This window comes from Bactrocera oleae, chromosome 3, assembly GCF_042242935.1.
Source record: "Bactrocera oleae isolate idBacOlea1 chromosome 3, idBacOlea1, whole genome shotgun sequence".
Classification (NCBI taxonomy): Eukaryota; Metazoa; Arthropoda; class Insecta; order Diptera; family Tephritidae; genus Bactrocera; species Bactrocera oleae.
In genome coordinates this window covers 1,006,029-1,025,366 of record NC_091537.1, presented here as the reverse complement: position 1 = coordinate 1,025,366, position 19,338 = coordinate 1,006,029, and the positions used below count along the sequence as shown (strand labels likewise).

At 38.8% G+C, this 19,338-nt stretch overlaps 1 protein-coding gene across 4 annotated transcripts in view; it reads left to right on the top strand.

Moving 5' to 3' along the window:
- Positions 1 to 3,081: 3,081 nt before the first annotated feature.
- The window catches only part of E23 (Early gene at 23), a 28,570-nt gene continuing 12,313 nt past the window's right edge, over positions 3,082 to 19,338 (top strand). Inside the window, exons 1-2 of one of the 4 annotated variants that reach the window (XM_036369471.2) lie at positions 3,082 to 3,784; positions 4,610 to 5,952. In XM_036369471.2, the coding sequence (XP_036225364.2) occupies positions 4,709 to 5,952 (1,244 nt within the window). In that variant the 5' untranslated portion in view covers positions 3,082 to 3,784; positions 4,610 to 4,708. The remainder of the gene's footprint in view (positions 3,785 to 4,609; positions 5,953 to 19,338) is intronic. The other 3 variants (XM_036369470.2, XM_036369469.2, XM_014231074.3) reach the window with 3 other exon arrangements.

The following is a 19,338-nucleotide window of genomic DNA, read 5'->3' as shown; positions in this document are numbered from 1 at the left end:
CATTGATAAGAGTGAATTTTATTCATGCTCATAAAATTTATGAGATGTACACAACGACATACACACATAAGTTTGCATGGAATTACTTATTTTGCTTCATTTGTTTTCGTTTTCCACCAAAAACAGACACCAAGCACAAAAGTCCATAAAAAACATTTGAAAATCATCGTTACTGTTACATTTGGTGGCACGCAATTCAAGATCCAGCAGTATCCAGTGAATTAGTATAAACACATACAAATGTAATTGCATATGTGTGTGCATATAATCCGTAGTTGCTCACATTGACAAACAGTTCCTCTCGATTTTATCAACAGTTCACAAAATGAGAGTGTTAAGTTTCGGAAGGTTTTTCAATACAAAACCCATTTATTGCGCCCTTCTGCTCTATTCTTATGCTGTTTCCTAGCCCAGATGGAATTTTGTGCTTCATGTCTCTAGGATGGTAAGCTGACCCGGACGTCGTGAGCACATGTAAATGTTTCCCTTAAATAAGTGGAAGCATCTTAAACTTATATGATATCCGTCTAAAGATGCTTCCTCCCAAAATACCCAAAACACATATCCGGATTGTCCCCAATACCACTCACCTCTCTCCCCCACACTGATGTGCATCAAACAAATGCGCATGATCGCCGGAAAGTCATTGCCACCGAACCTGCAATCTCCACGAAAATTTATTCCACAATCGTCGCACTGGTCGGCGGCCTCTTTAGTGAGCTGAAAGTAAGATAACAATAACAACAACCGCGATTTCAATGATTCGAGCGCAATAGCTGGGCATCTAACGAAATTTGCATTTATTTACATTTGCAATTTCATTTGCAGCAATAGAGTCCATTGTTATCGTGGCTTTGGCGCCCCTTTTGTTGTTGTCTGTTTTTGTGTCTGTTAAGAATTTATTTAAAAAATGTGTGCATGCGTCAAATATTGACGACACGTAACTAATGAAGGCGGAACCTCATAAATAACTGCAACAGGCTTCTGGGCGAGGTGGCAGGGAGCATTAGGGTTTGTGAGTGTGTTGGTGAAGTATTTGATGGCCTCAGTACTCATTCGCTGAAATCGCTTGTAGCATATAGCAAAATATAAGTACTCCATTGGCTTTAACACCCAAATGTGCCATGCAACGGTAAATATACTTGTAGTTAACTTTAAATGAGCGTGCAAAATCTAATTAAGCACCTACACAGGCACACACCCATAAACAAGCTTATGCGGCTTTGCACATAAAAACTATGAGTGTTATCTTAAGTTAAAAACTCGATGGCAAAAATTTACATTCATATCTCGCGCGTAAATCTGTTATATAAGCCGTGGCACTATTTTAAGCGACCAGAACGTAAAAAATTGTTTTAGTGAATTAGTTGATCTCCAATAGACGTCGATAACTAGAATCGCATGTGAGTGCTTTGCGAAGTTGAGGTGCGTAAAATGTTTTAAGTTTGCTCGAGTAAAAATAAAAATTAACGCAATTAACATGAAGTTTAACCGAAGTGCGAATTTACATGCCTGTGTACATATATATGTATTTTAATTAAGTGACAAATGAAAGAGTGCGATTCGAGTGCTGTGATGCACTTCCTGCTTCGATTGGCATGAGAATGCATGGCTTTAACACCGCAAACCATCAAACACGAAGAGATGATGAATTTGTCTATCTGTTTGGCAAACAATAACGCAGAAAAGATTCATGGTTCAAAGTTCGGTACCGGAAATTAAAATATTTTGCTAAGCGGTGGAAGTTTTTGTTCATTAAACACAGCTGAGGACTAAGTCATAGGGGGGAATTTCATATTATTAATATAAAGGTCTTTGTATTTATTTTTTTTGTTTTTTTTTTTGGTTAATGGATTCTAGATTCACGAAATTTGAAGTTTCACACACGCATATGTGTATACATATATATGTATGGTATACATATGTACATACATTATTATTTTAATTTTCTGCTTTGCAAAATTTGCCTAACAATACCTGAGAACCGGTTCTTCAACACGTGCGAAAGCTTTCACGCCGAAAAGGCTTGAAACGCCAACCCTTATTCGGGAACTTTTTTCCCGCTCCGCGCAGGCAAATATTTTCAAATACGCACTGTGCAATATAAATATTGGCATATGCACCAAACAAGTTTCTAATGAATTCAAGCTTCTTTTGTTACCTTTTCTTTCCAAATTTTCGCACCCCTTTGCCCAAAGCAGTTTTACGATCAACAGGAAATAGAAACCAGCTTTTGGTAACATCAGCTCAAATAGGAAGTGCGTTATATCAATTGCTCTTAATTTACCTCCATATCTTACTCTCATTTATCTCTAAGAGAGTTAGCCACTCTTAAATCCACCACAATGGGAAAGTAAATAAATTTTCAGTATTTCCTGCGCGCTTCCGATTATCGAATTGTAGAGCTCAAGCCAGATTTCAAATCTGAGAGCGACGCTTAAATGCAGTTTCAAGAGCATGCAGTTGCGCTTAATGTAATTTGCGTGAGCGTATATACTCTGCATTCAAATGTCTCTATGTTTATATGTATCACCGGCAAATAGCAAAGCGGCGCTGCAAACTACGTCCATACGTACTCGGGTATGCATATATTATATTTGTATATTTGCATGTATGTATGTATATGTAAAAATTATGTATTTATTTATATATACGCATATGTACATATCAAACGCATAGCATATATATTTGCATACATACATACATACTTATATGTCGCTGGATACATATTTTCGTGCGCATCCGCGCACATACACCTGTGTTCATGCGGCTGGTATATAACTATATATATGTATGTGTGTTTGTTGAAATCAAGTGCGAATGTGTGGCCTGTCATAAAACGCTAAAAACGCGGGAGATATTTTCGAAAAGCGCTCCAACAGCAGAGTGTCAGTGTATTGGTGTGTTGGTGGATTGGTGGGAGAGAATCGCCTGTAAATGTAAGATAAGAGCGCGCAAATATCCCCTGTAAGAGCGACAGCGCTGGGCTCCAAAGCGCACTGATCGACAGAGGGAGCATGCCGGGCGACGGCGAAATCAGCCAGTGCCCATGGCTCGCTGACTGGCCGATGTGCCAGGGCTTGATTTAAATTCAAAGCATACAGACGTTCAGTGGTCTTTGACGACGAAAGACCAGATCAGTTGAGATCACGATCAGCTCGGTGGCACGACGCGTTTAAATCAATAGCACCGCAAGTACCTAGTACATAACAATAACAACACTTGCATACGAATATTCAATAACAACAAATATCGATCAGAATCAGAAACAAAAGAAGAATAATCGCAGATTGAACGAAAGAATTGTAAATAACTAAAAATATCTAAGTGCATACGAACACACCTCCACAGATCGGGAAATCGTTTTGTCTCACTTGATTTTCCGGTGGAATACTTTAATTCTCTTTGTTGGTTGTTTTTATCTTTGTTTATTTTGCTCCAACACACATTTTGCTTGTTTGCCATTGTTGATACAAAAAGATTACAAGGCGATATAGATATAAAAAATTCGATGTGGAAATAATTGTGAGCGCATAAGTGTAAGAAAAGAGAAGAAAAACGAAAGAAAAAAACTGAAAAATGCATCCGAAGAAAGTGTAAATGTTCAAAATAGAGAGAAATTCAAATAATAATAAAAATATATAGTGAAATATATTACAGAAAAACGTGAAAAATACTTACATACATACATATATGTATATACATATGTGAGTGTATGTGACAAAAATATGTCAGCTGTGGACAGTGAGCTATGTGTGAAATTCCTGCAACAAAAAAATTAACGGTGCGTTTAACGTGTTTTCAGAACCAATGCGTTTATGTACATACCTACATATATGCATACATATATACATATATACTTGTTTGTAGTATGCATGTAGGCTAATTGTATGTATATGATATTTTATATGCGTTTATACTATATACTTAGGTGTCAGCGAGTTCAATAAATATTAGTCCCTTCTGTATTTCTCAATACACATAGGCCCTCATATATGTACATATATACATTCCAAAAAGTGTAATGTAAATTCATACATACATATGTTCTACTAGGTTTTTAAAAGAGGAGACTTTTTTAAAAAAGTAAAAGCTCAACTACCTCTAAAAGCGATGTGAAATAAGGAATAACGAAATATATTGAAAATCATACATATGTCTTTATACAGATGCATATGTATATAAACATACATACTTATATTTAATGATACGCACGCTTTTTCCAGGAGCTATTACAGCAAAAAATTACGACTAGGAGATTTATCTAAAATGAGTTATATAAGCTAATAGTGTCAGCTGTGTGGGCTATCTTCAAACAGTTAAGAGGAGCATACCTAATATTTGGTATATACATATGTATACTTAAAAACTTAATTTATTTCTGAATAAATGTAAAACCAGAAATAGCTTGAAATTTATTTTGCTCCTTTTGGAACAATATATTCCTACAAACATACATAGTCACATACTTATGTACATAAATCAAGCAAAGTTGAAAAAAAATATAAATCCCAGAGTTTAAGTATATACAAACCAGCATAAGTCTGATTGTCTATAAGTGGGTGGTTCTTCTACTTGGAGACATAATGAGGTTTTCCCTTCTTTAAAGTGAAAATAAACCGTAAATTTGTGGCACAGCAAAAAAAGTATAGACGTAATAACGCCAGCCCCAAAAGTGTATACGCCGCACAGCAACAAAGGTGTGATAATGATTATTTCCAAAGATCTCTTTATATTCGGCGAACAAATTTTTGCAACAATCATCCCAGAAAGCGGAACGTCACCGACCGCACAGCAACAACAAGCGACAACGCAACAACAACAGGTATCGCCACAGGACTCGGTGGCAATTATAAATACAACAACACCATTTACGACCGACATCGAGGCAGCGGCTGAAATACTGCCCACTTTGAATGCAGTTGATGCAACAACCAAATCGTCAAAGAAACCATCAACAAAGGAACTCAAAAGCGGTGCAACAACAACAGCATCGATCGTTTACGGAGCAGCTGATTCCAGCGTGCTTTTAGATGCAAAATTGCAGGCAGCCCCAAAGGAAGTGCAACTAAACAATAAACAGCACTGCCATCAATTGCAACAACAGCAACCGCAGCAGCAAATGAGAACAAGAAGCAGAGAAAGCCAACAAAAGAGTCAAAGCGACAGCGAAAACGGCTGCAGGACAAATAAGTTGAATACGAATAGCACGGGAAAGCGACAACAACAGTTGCAACACGAACGCTTGCTGAACAGTTTCGGTGCGACGGCAACCAGCACAACAACGGCGACCGCACCAGCGCTAGCGACAGCGACAGGAAACCACGCGGCGACATCGGTGATCATTCAGCTTGAGGAAGACGCCAACGGCAAGAAGAAGCCATTAATGAAGAGAAATTTCACAAAGATAATTGCAAAGCCGCTAATTGCAGCAACAGCCAACACTGGTACTAACATTGGCACTGGCACTGGCACTGGCAGTGGAAGTGGCGCGAACACGAACGGTGGCACGGTGACGATCGCAGGCATAGACGCAACCGCAACAGCGCCTTTTGAGGAGGCAAATCAAACAAACGATTTCGCAACACACGAGGTAACGCCACTGCTGCCAGCCGACCGCATTGAACTGCAAATACAACAACAGCCGCAGCCGCAGCCGCAGCCACAGCAGCAATTGGAGCACACAATCACCGATCGTCGTCTACAACTACAACTTCACTTGCCAGCGGCAGAGGAAGGTGCTACCACCGACGATCTGCCAAGCGCTTCGACCACAACAACAATTGCCGCCACTTCCGATCGCGGCAGTTACGACACGACTGCCATTGTCGAGTCACCTTTTGCCGGCCACAATTCAAGTCTAAACTCCGACGAGGATTTGCCGTCATTGACAACAACAACAACAACAACAACGGCTACAATGAGCAAAGTCATTTTGGGCAACAACACAAGGTTGGTAACAACATTTCACATTTTATTATCATATTCACACACACATATGTACATGCATGCTTATTCATGTACATATGTCTGCTTGTATATATGTGCTCAGTTATTTCCTGTTTGCGTGCAGTTGATATTGCTGCCACTTGTATAATTGTATAATACCTGCATGCAAATACACACACACATGCTTATAGCTCTATTTGCTGTTTGCCGATACACGTTTGCGAATTAGCAATTTGCAGCCTTATGCCTTCACAAACACACATGCAGGCATACATCTGCTTGTGCGTCGATATACCTGCATGTGGGTATGTATGTATGTGGAGATGTGTGGTTTGCTGAATGAGGCGAATCACTTGCGGAAATAGTGATACACTTGGGTTGGGCCTTAATTGCTGCCACAATGCGGGACAAAGTAATTGCTCGTTGAAATACATACCTACATTCCTACATTATTTGTTCGTCGAGAGAGCCTCCTTAGCTGCTATTTAATAAACAATAAATATATTTGAGCTGGCGGCCAAAAGAGAAGCCAAGAGAAAGATTTCAGCCTTTTCGGAATATTTTTTACGCCGCGTATTTTGTATGCTCTATTTGAATGCAATTGCAAAAGTAGACTTAAACCGTACTGGAATCGGTGGTCCGAACCTTTTCCGAAAAATCGCCGCCTCAAACTGAAATCGAGTGATAATCGTTTTTCCTGCATTCGATGGGCTTTCTTGTGGAGTTGATTCTCAGCCACAAATGTGTGTCATCTATAAATATATTTGTACCTACACACATGCTAGCACACATACAAATGCACATACACATGAATACCTTAGTTACTTAAGCGCTTTTACCAAAAGCTCAATTTGTTATTACATACATACGTATGTACATATATGCGTCTGTATAAATGCATAGGTAACACACACTTATGCAGAAAATCGTCGATATGTTTATATTTATATTTGAACGAATGCAGCACATTCGTTCTCTTTTATGTATTCTGTTTTCTCCATAATCTTGCCGAAAATTTGGGTTAACTTACAAGCAACTGCATCGGCCATACATACATACATACATACATACACATATAAATAATAACAAACGCACACAAACGAGCGCATATTTCATTCAATTTTAATGGCAGCAACACAAAGTCGGAGGCTAAAACAGATGCAGTCTCTACCATACAGCGGATTGCTGGTATTAAGTTGGAACGCATTGCGATCTGCCTTAGATATGTACCAAACAGTGTATGTATGTATGTGTATGCACTAACCAAAACGAAGAAACAGTCAACGCAGAAGAAGAGGGGCGAGAACACAACAGAAGCTGCAGAAACTTGAAACCCTGCTTAACATTCCTCATTTCAGTGGAATTGGCACACATTTTGTTGTTGCATTTGAATTTCTGCTTTGACAAAGCTCAATACTTGTCCACCCTTTTGGCAACAAATGCATATACATACTTATACATATATACGAAAATGTTGCAACCTTTGCATGAGTTAAGAATTAAGATGGAAATATGCGCCAAGTGTGGCCAAACTGCGCAGATCTGATAGGGTCCAAAACTGTGGAAGGGTTCGCGGTTACAATAAAAACGTGCATCTCATCAAATGTTGCCGCCGCTTTGAATATAAATTTGGGCAAAATACATCTCAGAGTTTTACTAACATATCTACATTCACTTCTCATAACTGTCTGCATGTGCATATATTAATATAATCAGAAATCTCACATACTTGCATACGAGTTTGTATATGTACATATATATGCACGTACTCAGCCATGCAAACTGTCTGTATGTGGCAAAGTCCAAAAAGGTGCATCAAAATGTAAAGTAAACAAACAAGAAAGTGCAAGGAAAGGCACGCAAAAATACTCGTTTTTCAGCTGAATTGACCATCCCTTCGTGCGGCTCAGCCGTCGGCCGCCTCACATCGACTCTTACTAAACTGCAATAACCGATGAGTGACGAGTGAAGAAGGGGCGACGAGGGCGAATGTTCGCAAAAATGGGGAACCTGTTGGCGATTGAGCACACCGCACAGCATGCAATGTGCAACAACAACAACAACAGCGAAAAACAACAGCAACGGCAATTATAAAAATAAACAAAGTTAAAAAGTTATTAAAGAGTTTAATATTACAACAAAGCAACAAAAACGAAATGGTGAAAAAATCGGAAATTTTATGAGCTTGTATTCTGAAGTGGACGCCATGAGCGAAGACAGAGAGAATTAGTATATAGCATGTCGGTTGAATACCGGTACTTATATATGGTATATACGAATGGATGCAAGCGAAAAGGAAGTTTTGTGTGGAACAGTGGTTACTGCAAAGTGGTTCAAAAAGGACGAATTGCAGAGTTAACCCGAAGAAAATCGACATACATATGTATACATATATATATATATACACATATGTATGTATGCGTTAATGCATACGCATGGTCCAATTTCAAGCCAGGTTTGCAGTGATGTACGTACACACATATGGACTTAACAAATAAGCAAACGCTGCAACCGACAATAACATGAACATCAACACCAGCAACCCACTTAACCAAGCCACTTTGCGCGAATCTGCTATCCTCGATGCTGGCTTGATTTCTGCTATTAAATCTGTTGTTGCTGCCGGTGCCACTGCCACTGTCAACGACGGCGCCGTCGATTCTAGCGTGTTTTTCTTTTCCTCGTTTTGTGCAATGCCGCCGTGTGGCAAACTCCGCAAGAAGTGGGTCAAATGTGAACCAATTTTAGCCAATTGCAACAAACTGCCAATCCACAAACCCTGCAGCCAAATCAACCAGTTATAAACTACTTTACATCTAGTGCGAAGCACACTCCATTTCGTCTTTCCATTAAAGCAACTTGCAGATTTTACCTGCCGATTTTCTACGAGTTGAAAATGGCCAGATTTTGTTCAGAAACTTACCAGTCTCATACTAGTTCAATTATGAAGCAACTCTGCTGGTGGAATAAAGCAACCAATTGGCAAATTTTTTTTACAATTGGTAAAAGTCCGTCGATTTCCTGTCTAGTTGGCTTTCTGACTGGAACTTCTGGTTTATCGTATATTTCATGGCTGGTTGTGTTTTCATTGAACGGCCAAAATGAAGAAAAGGCGGAAAATTAAAATATAATATGTACGAAAAAATATATTTAGCATAAATTAAAAAGAAGAGCACTAAATTTATGTATCGACTTGTTGTTATAATCCAGGTATAAATGAGGGTTGCTCACCACATACAACTCACAGAGTAACCTCACATTAATGTCAATGAAAAGTATAACTAAACAATATCAAACCATTGTGAATAATTCTAATTATCCATTTAAGATATTGAAGGTGCTATAGGTACATATATGTATATAGAACAGGGGCGCTCAGCCAATGGCTCATTAGGTTTCACTGTGGCCCAGCTCATCAACGCCTTCTATATACTACAGTATATTGTATAAACTACAGTATATACACACATATATAGTTATAAAATAATCCGAAACGTGCTTCGAAATACATGCGTATGCACCGTGAAGACAGCGGCTAAGGTGCGGTGCTGACGGCAGCTAATGCCATTACAGCAAAAAAGTAATTGCGAAATGCAGAAAGATTAATAAATCGAAAATCAAATCAATAAAAAAATAAAAGGTCAAAAACAACAACAGCGTGTTTGCACATCCGAGTATGCAACTGTAATGCTCGTATATGACATAGTTGTCTTTGCATGCGAGATGGGTGTTAGCAGATGCATGTATGTATGTATGGATGTGTGTACATTGATTTGGTTTGGTTTGCGCAGCGACACATGCAAATAAAGGTCGTGCAAAGTGTGATTTTGCAATTGCGCACAATTATTGGTAATGACGATGGCAAAGCTCATAATGATCTCTGCGTTCGCTGAACTGACCAGAGCTGAGCTGAGAGCTGAGTCGTAGGTGCGACTGGTGGACGGCGGTGTCTATTGGCCGCTACTGGTGAGCAGCAAGTGCAAAGGACATATTACAATTCACATCAGCACACACACGTGCGCACTCACATACGTACGTACATATGTATGTATGCATGTACATATATGTAGGTGTTTGTATATTCTTAATTCTCAATTAAGCAAGCTTTTGTCGAGTGGTCGTTTCGTTGTTTGCTATTGTTGTTGCTCAATTTAGCCACAATACATTTCCATTGTGCGCTGATGGATCGGCTGACAACTGGTTATGTGCGCATTGTGCACACATATACATACATACATACATATGTAAACACTGACTTGCGTGTATGTGTTCGAGTGATGTACGTCGCTTAATGAAAATCAGTCACTCAGTCACTCTGTCAGCGGTTGGAATGACACAAAAATTACGATAATGGTCCCATGAAATTCTCATCGCAATACCCAGCAACAACACAATTACAATAATTACAAAAAATTCAACAACTGTTACAAAAGCTTTACCAATTGTAGCTGCCAAATGTATACTCGCTACTTGCACCATAACCAAATATGCATACATATATTTATGTATGTATATACCTAAATATGTATACCGAAATCTATGCAGAGTACGGAAATTTCGTTATTTTGAGAGCAATCTCATGTACTGTTATCCAACAGAAAGCACAATTTAAATTGTATTTTACATTAAGTTTTTTAAATTAGCTTATTACACCAACGGTTGTTATTACGTATGGCTTAAGTGACAATGACATGTATATGTATGTCGATAAGTCACTTATGAACTCCAGTGTTGTAAAAGTTATGACCCGTCCGCTTTAAAAACGAAATGTTGCATGTTTCAGACGCAGATGCGAAAAATAGAAATTTTCACAAACATACACCTATACATTTGCACATACATATACTACTCATATACATACCTCCAAATCGGCATGCATAATCTCTGTGAAACCAACAACAACAACCTAACATAATCCAGTTAATTAGCGAATGCGCAACCACAGCAAAGGAAATGAAGCAAAGATGTTGCAAAAAAGACAACGAGAAGTAACAAAACAAAGAGCAACAAAACAAAACAAAACCCATCAAGCCGAAGTCAATGGCCAGCAATGGCTTAAAGCGCTGCCATTAAGAAAATGGCCATGTCTAAGCTGTCGTTGACTTACTAACTGACTGCCTGAGTGACTTACTGGCTCCGAAGGTACCTACACACACACACACACATACACAGCTGCTGCTGCCTCATGGTAACTCACACAAACGAAAAAGCGCTTACGTAGAAGAGCGTTTTTAGGCATTAGTGAAATGCCTTGCCAAATATCTACTTTCATCACTCGGTCCGTTAAAAAGGTTTTTGATTTGCTGCGCTGTTTCCGTTTTGTCGGTTGCCCGCTTATCCGCCTATTGTGCATTTGATTGTAGCATCAAAGTAACAAAAAACTGAGCAAATTTAGTGTAATTTTTAATATTTGAATAAAAAAAGTTGCTTAGGATGCTCTTCTCACAGTCAATCTCTGCGCAGAGTTTTCAATCTGCTTTCTGACGATTACTATCCTATTATAATTGTTGCTTGTTTGAATGTTTAAAAGTGCCTGTTATTTGCTAAATTTATTATTTTAGTTTTCTTTTAACTGTTCTGTAGCTTCATTTATAATATTTATAATTTTTTTGCTAAACACATTAATGCTTCTGTTGTTTTTGCCGCCTGATTATCACCGCAAGTCTTGACCTACATTTAAGTTTATTAACCGGTTCAACGCGAATATGCAGCGGAAAGAAAAGTGAGAAAACACATACACCACACACCACCGATACATATGCATATGTGAGTGCGTGTATATGTTTGTATATGCATATGCGTGTATGTGTGTGTATGTCTGTATGTGAAGCATGGCACAAACCATCAACAAAATGAAATTAAGAGAAAAGAAAAGCACATAACGGAAACCACAACAATTAGCCACTGACTGGCAACAATATTAGACGAAGGCAAATCAAGTTACAAGCACAACTAACAAATCGGGATCTCAGAGCTAGTAAAAAAAAAAGTCTTAAGACACCTTCAGCTGTTGCTGCTTTTCATGCTTGCCATTTCTACTGAATTTATCTGGTTACTCCTACGAAATATGTGAATAATGTGCCTACATACATACGTACACACATACAAACATAAGCACGTACAAGTATATATGGGTTTTTATCTTAGAATTCGACTAAATTTAATAAAGGGCTGATCTACTCCACGACTTTACTATGTCCTTGCTTAATCCATATATATATATAAGTATATATAATGAGCAGGTTTCTAGGTTCAACTGCATTAACGCCTTTCTCGAAGCTTAGGAAGTTATCATGCATACTACAATATATAATATATATATACATATCTGTAAATGTAAAAAATCTCAACGAAATTTCTTTTCGCTTTGCAAAGAAACCAATTAAGTAAAGCTTAACTACATATGTACTCTACATATGTACTCGTATGTGTGTGTGTAGAAATGGAGAGAATGCTGCGGAGTTGAACAAAACGCTGATAAGGAAAAAAGCATCGAGTGAGGAAGGGCATGTGATGAGGAGGATGAAACCACCGACGCATTCTGCGCTAATTACGTTTGGATGTGAGATGAAGACACTCTGCATGCATAGCGAAGCGATTAATCGACAGACAGACAGACAAACGAATCGGCCGATCAGCAAGCCAACATACAAGTATGCAAAGCAAGATGGTCTTACCATACATATGTACATATATCTATAAATGTTTGCATGCACGTTTGCATGTTCTTTTTCATATAAGCATATATGTATGTATGTGTGTGAGTGATGTGATCGCTGAAAGCTTCGAAACGATTAGCCAGCCATCGATCGGTCGGCGTTGTAGCGACTTTGAATCTATTAGAGCGTTGGAGAGCTGGAGAGCCAATGCGCGCACTTGGAGTGCCACACAAAGGGAGGGAGTACACGGAATGCGCCACATTCAGTCAGCTGTTTAGTTTGGTGGATGGCTGGTATGCGAGCGTGCGGTGCATGAATGTTTGTGTGCGCGTAACTAAACGGCTGTGAGGCGGCGTCGGCTGTAGCGTTAAACGCTGGAACATCGCGGCGACTGTGAGCATTACGTGGGTTGAATGACCTCAGCAGCGCATACTTCACGATTTTCTTTTTTCAGCATTGTGGCGTGTCGCTTTTTTGTTTTGATATTTGTTCTTATGATTTAATGCCGTTGACAATAGCCCGAAGAGCAGGAACGAAAGCTGATTTCAATTCATAAACGATTCGATTTAGGAGCAACATCTAAATATAGAAAGTGCATTTTAAATAGAAACTTAGTGAGACGTTCATTAAATTGAAACATTCGCTCGACTTTATCAGGCCCTTACACTCATAAGCAAGCATTGCTAATAAGACTCTGTTTGTTTGCAATTGAATTGAAATATAATAAATAAAATGGGCGGCCATATTTTAGACAAGTAAACTTTAGTCACTATATGGTAGAAAATAAATCACTTTGCTTGTTTGCACAGAATTCAAAACATTGTAACTAGTTGTGTAAATATACTCATATGTATGTTTATCTCTATATTTGTACAAGTACAGCGTCTAAAAATGCAAATATTCACCAATGGCAATGAACTCGAACGCCGTTTCTACAAGTTCGTCGTAAATTTTGCACGTCTACATTGTTGCAAATACATATGTATGTATGTATACATGTATGTATATACGAACAGTTGTAAATATTTATTTGTGTGTGCTTATTTAGATATTTACATGTGTCACGTTGCAGCCCACTGCTGCCTGAGTTCAGTAATAAAAGTGCAACTAAAACACATGCGCACATACAGCTTTGTATGTATTTGTGTGCAGAAATAGAAAAAATGATAAAACCGAATCTCCGTAAAACTTTTATGGAGGCAAGGGTTGGATGGATCCAACTTTTTACAAGACGTAAATGATGTCACGTATACGCCATGGCACACTTAAGAACTACATATCCCTTACTGGTTCCAAAAATTTCTTCAAACGACTATGACGGTCAGCATTCGCAAACAAGCAGCCAAATACTAAAAATGAAATGTCGGTTTTTTTTTTGACAGCAGATGAGCTAAGAGCATGAACTGGATACATAGATCCAAGAGTGCAAAATCTTAATAAATTTTTCTGCGTCCTTTTCACATTTGGCTGCCTTCAAGCAGCATTTACTTTAGCACACACTAGTAATATGCCACACAACACTAATGAGCATAACAAAAGCAAAGCAATTTCAGATCATTTCAGATCAAAGCGAGCTACTGCAAAAAGCTTCCTTGCCACGTTGTGAAAAAAACCCAAGAATCCACAATAGAGTTCAAGTGCGTTAATCAAGCGAAATGAACTTGTAAAGGTTAATAGAGAAGTAAATGCAAATGTAAATGCACGCTAATGCAACTATCGTCACAATTGCTACAAAAGCAACAACAATTGACAGTAATAAACTAATAAGGAACAGCAGCAGAGGCAACGATAACCAAAGCCAGGCATCACAATGGCCACAGCTGAAGTCTCTTACCACAATGGCTGTGACCGCAGCAATGATAATAAATTATTTTCATAACATTTATTGTTGTTCTATTTTATTAAGTTGACAGCGCACAAGGCAATTGCGACTGCCAGCGCAATAGTATGCAAAAAATGCAATGCACTCATGCGCATGACTCTTTGTATATGTATATGTGTGTGTGTACACAAGAGAAATTGGAGCGATTGCAGATTACCGATCGAAAATCTAGCTAATGAATATAGCATGCGAATGATTATTTTGATTTATGTGAGGAAGAAAACTTGGTTTAGCTATGCATATTTACATACACATGTATGTGTATATTCACCATACATTCTGTGCATTTGCAGACAATTTGCCATCGCCTAAGCTATTGTGACTGCGACCAGCTCGCAAATTCGGCGCATCAGCATTTTAATAAGTTACAAACTCCCTCAACTTGTGTTGTTGTAATCAGCAGCTCTGCTGATGCACCCGGAAATATGATACCACTGAATCAAATTCGCTGTTTTTCCTTCACTTAGAAAAATAAATATGCAAATTCAAAAATGTAACCCGAATCCTTGTTTTGTCTACAGCTGTTATTACTTTGAAAAAAGACGCAAGCAGAAGACACGGCTGACTACTTGAAGAGTACATACAATATACTTCTATAAATTCATACATACAAAAGTGCATGCATACAAACATTTGTGAGAGCAACGATTTTTATCTAATCGACGCAACGCAAAAACGTCTAGCGGTTCCATCGCAAAGAAATACACTCCTTTTATACCAGGAAAATATTTTTAAGTGCATTTCCTCACACCAGTCGGTGATCAATGTTGAAATCTAATCTATGCTTTGGATATTTTGAGGAATTTACTTGGAAATTTTACTCAAACTCAACCCAATATTTTTTATGTAATAATTTGCATAATTAATTCATATAAAAATCTCGCAGGCCAAAAACAACAATAAAATTGAAACTGTTTGTGCTAAATGAATTGTAATTTCAATCTACTACATATTTGCTTTCAACTCTCTAACACTCCTGAGTAATGCTAGAGTACCTTCGCAGCCAGTCCTATGTGTAAGTATGTATGTATATGTTGAGGCCTTTCAAAACTCTGAAAACTTTCTACGCGCTCAGCCACACAATTGTTGATCAGTTATAAAATAATCTCTTATATAACGTCGCTCGTGCCGCTGTCAACAGTCTGAATACAAATACACACACATGTGCAGCGTACATGGCGATACGTAACCCAAAATATAAAAATAAAAAAACCAAAAAAACAAAAAAAAACTCTAAAATATAGTAAACATGTTGCACATTCAACAATTCAGCTGAGCTTACTCAACACTGCTTGGCGCACACATAACTCCAAAGCAACTGAGCAGCAGCACCAAAAGCGACCAAACAAAATAGACGAACAACAGGCACAGCCGTGGGATGTCATTCTGACCTCTTCGACGAAAAGAGGAAAAACACCCAAAATACGAGTAATCAAACTTCCAAAAACTCATCGAGCTTTCGCAGTCAATGTGATCACACCAATACCAAGAAACCAAGAAGAGGGGACGAGAGCGCGTCTGCGATGAGAGTATCTCTTTGACCTATAAAAATGTGGCCAAGAAAAAACAAAAACAAAAGGCAAATTCAAAAAGCCAGCTAACATAACAATGAAGCAATGCAACCACTAACTACACCAGCAGCCAGTCGAGCTGGCGCACTGAAGCAGCCACCAACAAGTCGTACATTAGCGCACAGACATGCTTACTCATGTACATAAGTATTGTATATATGGGTGTGAATATATACCTATTATATATATAAGTGTAAGTAAAGGCATGTACGAAATGTGGTATGCAGCAAAGGCCAGACCCCAGCCGAGCCGCACGATCCGTCAACCAACAACGGCAAAGTGCAGCACATTGGTGCCTCACAAACGATTTCATTATCTGCCACAAAAGTCATTAAATCACAAATGTGGGCGTCGTAGTTTCAGGGGGAGGAGTGTACCGAAAGCGAATTCAACGAACAATAGCAGACGATCTCATCGCTGTCTGATACACATCTAACAATGTCGAGCGTTTCAAAACAGATCTCAAGCTTCTGCGCAGCCCCTTTCACATCCAAATCCAATGATCCACAATCGTCGACCGTTAAACTTAGAATTGACCATTTGTTTAGGCTGACTCTGATTGCCGTCTTGATATAATTGTAAAAGAGTTCTAAAAGGGGTGAGGGCTTTAAGAAACGCGAATTTCGGCAAAACAAACAATCAAAGCTGTCTAACAGTTAGACGTCATAAACAAGTTCCAGCAGCGCAATAAGCAATTCGGAGGAAAGATGCAGGCGACAGCGGTAACCATTTGGGGATACCAAGAAACGACGATGTTCGGCTGTCGGCTGAAACGAACGAAATGGCCGCATACATATACAAATATGCCAGAAATTCGAAACTGGCACAATACTACAACACAAACAACAAGCTGAGGCGCTGCAGCCCATTACGTAGCGCTGAGCAGGAGCGCCCCGCCAGCCGACGCCGCCAACAGCAAAAGTGCTTACATTCGGTGCTGGCATAATTGACATGCGCACATTCATACACATCCATATGTAAATGTACACAGAAGTGTGTGCCGTCGGTCGTAAATTCGAAACTTTATTAGTGGAGGCAAAAGTTTTCTAACTTCGCTCTACGCAGCAAAGAGCACACTTCAAACTACGGGCGAGCAACCAGAATGGCATCAAACAAAGCTAAGCAGCAGGGCTAACGACAGCAACAGCAACAACGGGTAAAATATTAAAAAAATGAAAATATTAAGTGCTGGAACAGTGTGAATAAAGGCGACAACAAAAACAGAAAAGTTATGAACACGAAAAAGCGATTAATAACCAAACAACATTGCAGTATGACACGTCGCCGGTCTCAGCATTAGCGGCAGGCACAGTGCAGCTTCAAGGCCAGACGAGAATCTTGCGTTAAAAACATCTATGATAACTTACCTCAATTCGATCTTCAACAGCCATTTTACATTCACCTTGTGCATACATATGTTAAGTAATTCCAGGAGATCATTTTTTTCTAATTTCTAAATAGTAAGAAATTTTATTTTTTTCTTGAGATTCGCTGTGTTTTAATAGTTGCTTGAGTTACTCCATATAAACTAAAGAACCGTTTCCGAAACGTTCCAGTCTAGTATTTTTTAGTTTTGAGGTTATCGGGTTATTGTTCAGTTATAGTTTGATTTACAAATGGCTGTAGAAATATTAAGTGCTGAAACAGTTTTAAACAATATTTTGGTACTTTATGTTTCTAAGTCTTCATTATGTGTTGTTTTATTGCGTTAATATCAATCTACAAAGGGCATTATTTTCAATTTCCAATCCAATTCTAGTTGAGAAAAAATTTGTATTGTGGACGGCGAACGCTGTACGTATACACTTCATATGCAACCAAACGGAAAAAGTGTGTTGCAAGTCGCTACGGAGCGAATTTGAGTAAACGTAATAACGAATATATGGAAACGGCGTCAACAATAGCTTTCAGCAAACGTGGTCAGAAGTTAAATATATATACACATTTCGAAGTCTAACTATATATATGCGAATGCATTTGCGTCTAAAAACTTCTCTTGACCTCTTCGGATTTATGGAACTCTAAAAAGGTCGCTTCCGTCAAAGCTTGCGTAATAAATAGTCTGCAATAAGCAGCAGTTGATACCGAATAAATGCTCTTAGAGAGCATGACCCCATACACAAAAAGGCTTATGTGGGCATTTTTTTTTTTTTGTGTGTTTTGAGAAATATTTCGTAACCCTTTTTCTGAATATTCAGTCGAATTTCTCTGAGCTTCGACTAACTGAACGATAGCGAGACTCCGGACGCTACAAAGACGCAGACATATTTCGTGCTAGCATAGTTAGGTACATAGATGTATTATTTATGACACTATAAGTATTTTTTTTATAGCCTCAGACTCAGCCATTGTACTCACTTTCATTAGTTTATACGACTGGATCGCAGTGACCGCTATACGTGCAGCCTTCCGACTGACTGCCCTCGCACCCTCGGCTAGTTGTCGTCATATCTTCTGCCCTGACTGTATTATAATGGTGTCGATCGCTGCGGCACGACTCGTGTTGCTGTTGATAAGTACTTTGTTGTTGCTTGTCACCATAGTTCATTGACCGCTGCTTTCGCCGCTACTTTTCTTGCTGCTGTGGTGAATGCGTTACTGCTATCGCTGCCGCTGGTAGAGCCGCTGGCACGACACCAGTTCACTTTAGGCCGAAACTACCACATTCTCAGCTGCTGCGTGCTGAGTGTGAAGCGCGAAGGCGCGAAGAGAAGTCCTCCCCACACCTCACAGAGCGCTACCATGCAACTGGCTCTTGCCAATACCGATCGCCGACGGCCCGTTGCATTCCTTGTTTACTGGGTTCTCATTTACATATTTATTTACTAGTATTTATGTATATTTTAGCACAAATTTTGCAATTTGTTGTTACTACAAATTAACATATGGTACACGCATATACCAAAGCCCGGGGATTGTCCCGCTTTTAGTTTGACAATTTGATGGAAACACATGATCATGGTGTTTATCAACATTTTCCTCTCTTTTATCATACAGAGTGTACTAGATTTGCCCTTCCATTGAAAACTATGCAGTAACGGTTTTCTATCAATTGGTATTCCAATAACGTGGGTTCAGCAAAGAGCTCATTTTTAGTTTTAATTATTAAAAAAAAAAGTCGGCACATATAAATTGATATGCAGAAGTGTTTTCCAGATTAAGCGCCAGAACTGGTTGCTGGAAAGAAATATCAATGTAATAGAAAGTATTTCACATTAAATGGTGACAGTTGATGACACGTTGCTTTCCTTCAGTTTCAACAGCAGCGCCGTGTGTA